The sequence below is a fragment of the Empidonax traillii genome, unplaced genomic scaffold (assembly GCF_003031625.1).
Source record: "Empidonax traillii isolate 1590-97213 ecotype Southwest subspecies unplaced genomic scaffold, ASM303162v1 scaffold1748:size104815, whole genome shotgun sequence".
In the NCBI taxonomy this organism is placed as follows: domain Eukaryota; kingdom Metazoa; phylum Chordata; class Aves; order Passeriformes; family Tyrannidae; genus Empidonax; species Empidonax traillii.
This window is the reverse complement of record NW_020956941.1, coordinates 67324-69036: the sequence shown is the minus strand read 5'-3', so window position 1 is coordinate 69036 and position 1713 is coordinate 67324. Positions and strand designations below refer to the sequence as shown.

Below are 1713 nucleotides of genomic sequence, written 5' to 3'. Positions count from 1 at the left end.
GAGTTGTGGATGTGGGACTGTGGGGAATTGGGGGGTGCTGTGGGATTGGGGATTACGGGGCAGAGAGGGATCGGGATTTAGGAGTCTTTGGATGTGGGGCAGCAAGGGGACTGGGGATTAGGGCTGTGAGTTTGGGGCTTGTGGGACAGGGAGGGGCTGTGGGGGTTTGGGGGTGCGGGCTCTGAGGAACTGGGTGGAGGCTCTAAGTTTGGGGCTGTGTCCCCCCAGGCATCCCTGTGAGAGTCAGGGGGTCCCTACAGACTTTGGGACGTGATGGGATGGGGGTTCATCCCTAATTCAGCTGCAGCCGCCCGGCCTGGGTGGGGGTGGCAGGGACAGGATCCCTGTGCTGGGTGTTGGCCTGAGCTCCCGGGACACAACCCCTCCTCTTTCCTGGTGCTGCAGGTGCTGATCCCCGGCTGCTTCCTGGCTGCTCCCTGACTTCCCGCTCTCCGCACGGCTCCCGCTCCGCGGGGATCCGCAGCCATGTCCACCTTCCGGCAGGAGAACGTGGAGGACTTCTATGAGATGGGGGAAGAGCTGGGCAGGTGAGGGAACATCCCCCTCTACAGTCTGGAAGGGGCTGCACCTCCAGCCGAGGGAGCTTCACTACCCCTTGTGGTGTCCCTGTGCCACCCCTGGCAGCAGCAGGGCCGGGGCTGGGCCGGGAGAGATTAAAAGAATGTGTTAATTAATGTTAAAGTTGCTCTTTTTGGAGCTCCAGCCGGGCCAGCAGCTTCTAGGCCTCAGTTGGCTGCTCCTGGCTCTGTGCCTGGGGAGGGATCCAGGGTGACTCACTGCCTGCAGATGGGATTTAATCATCCGGGATGCAGAGGCGGAGCTGGGGGAGCTGCCCAGGGATCCTCCAGCCCTGCCTTTGGCCGTGGCTCCTCCTCCTCAGCCACTGGGAAATCCTTGGGCAGCAAAAAAACGTTTTTGGGGTCACTTAGGTGGTTTTTTTCTCAAAGCAGCTTCCAGGGGTTCCTTCAGGTTCTTTACTCTCTCAGGGCTGGGCTGTGGATCCCACCTGGGCAAAGCTGGTCCCTGCCCTGGGGGGGGCTGTGGGTGGTCCCAGATGTGATCTGGGAATGTATAAAGTATAAAGGAATCTTGGGTCCAGGTGCAGTTACTCTGATTTCAGGCATTTCCTCCTCCACCTGCATTTCCCTCCGGAATTTTACGGTCCCCCAGCACCACCAGGCTCTGGGATTGGCTCCTGGCACCAACCTGGGGTTTCCTGGCTGGAAAAGAGGGGTTGTTGGGCATCTCCCAGCCTGGGTGGTCACAGCAGCACCTGAACAGCCCAGGGATGGTCTGCAGCTGCCACATTCCTGGGAGGGATTCCTTTCCTCCATCCCAGGAAGCGCTGGGCTTGCTCCAGCAGTGCTGGGCTGTGTAAAGCCTGGGAGCAGACGGGCACCATCCGATCCCGATCCCTGGCAGTCCTGGGAGGAAACAGCGTGCCCTTGTGCTGTTTCCAAGGATGTGATGGGGGAGATTCTCACTCCACCTCCTCCCCTCCTCCCCGCAGCGGCCAGTTCGCCATCGTCCGGAAGTGCCGGGAGAGGAAGACGGGCCTGGAATACGCGGCCAAGTTCATCAAGAAGCGCCGGCTCTCGTCCAGCCGCCGGGGCGTGAGCCGGGAGGAGATCGAGAGGGAGGTGGACATCCTGCGGGAGATCCAGCACCCCAACATCATCACCCTGCACGACA

The 1713-nt window shown here is 60.9% G+C and overlaps 1 protein-coding gene across 2 annotated transcripts in view; it reads left to right on the top strand.

Annotated features, from left to right (window-relative positions):
* The first annotated feature begins 413 nt into the window (after positions 1 to 413).
* DAPK3 (death associated protein kinase 3) overlaps positions 414 to 1713 on the top strand; it is a 6955-nt gene continuing 5655 nt past the window's right edge. Inside the window, exons 1-2 of one of the 2 annotated variants that reach the window (XM_027908562.1) lie at positions 414 to 548; positions 1532 to 1608. In XM_027908562.1, the coding sequence (XP_027764363.1) occupies positions 487 to 548; positions 1532 to 1608 (139 nt within the window). In that variant the 5' untranslated portion in view covers positions 414 to 486. Of the gene's footprint in view, positions 549 to 1531; positions 1662 to 1713 lie in introns of both variants that reach the window. The other variant, XM_027908563.1, reaches the window with a different exon arrangement.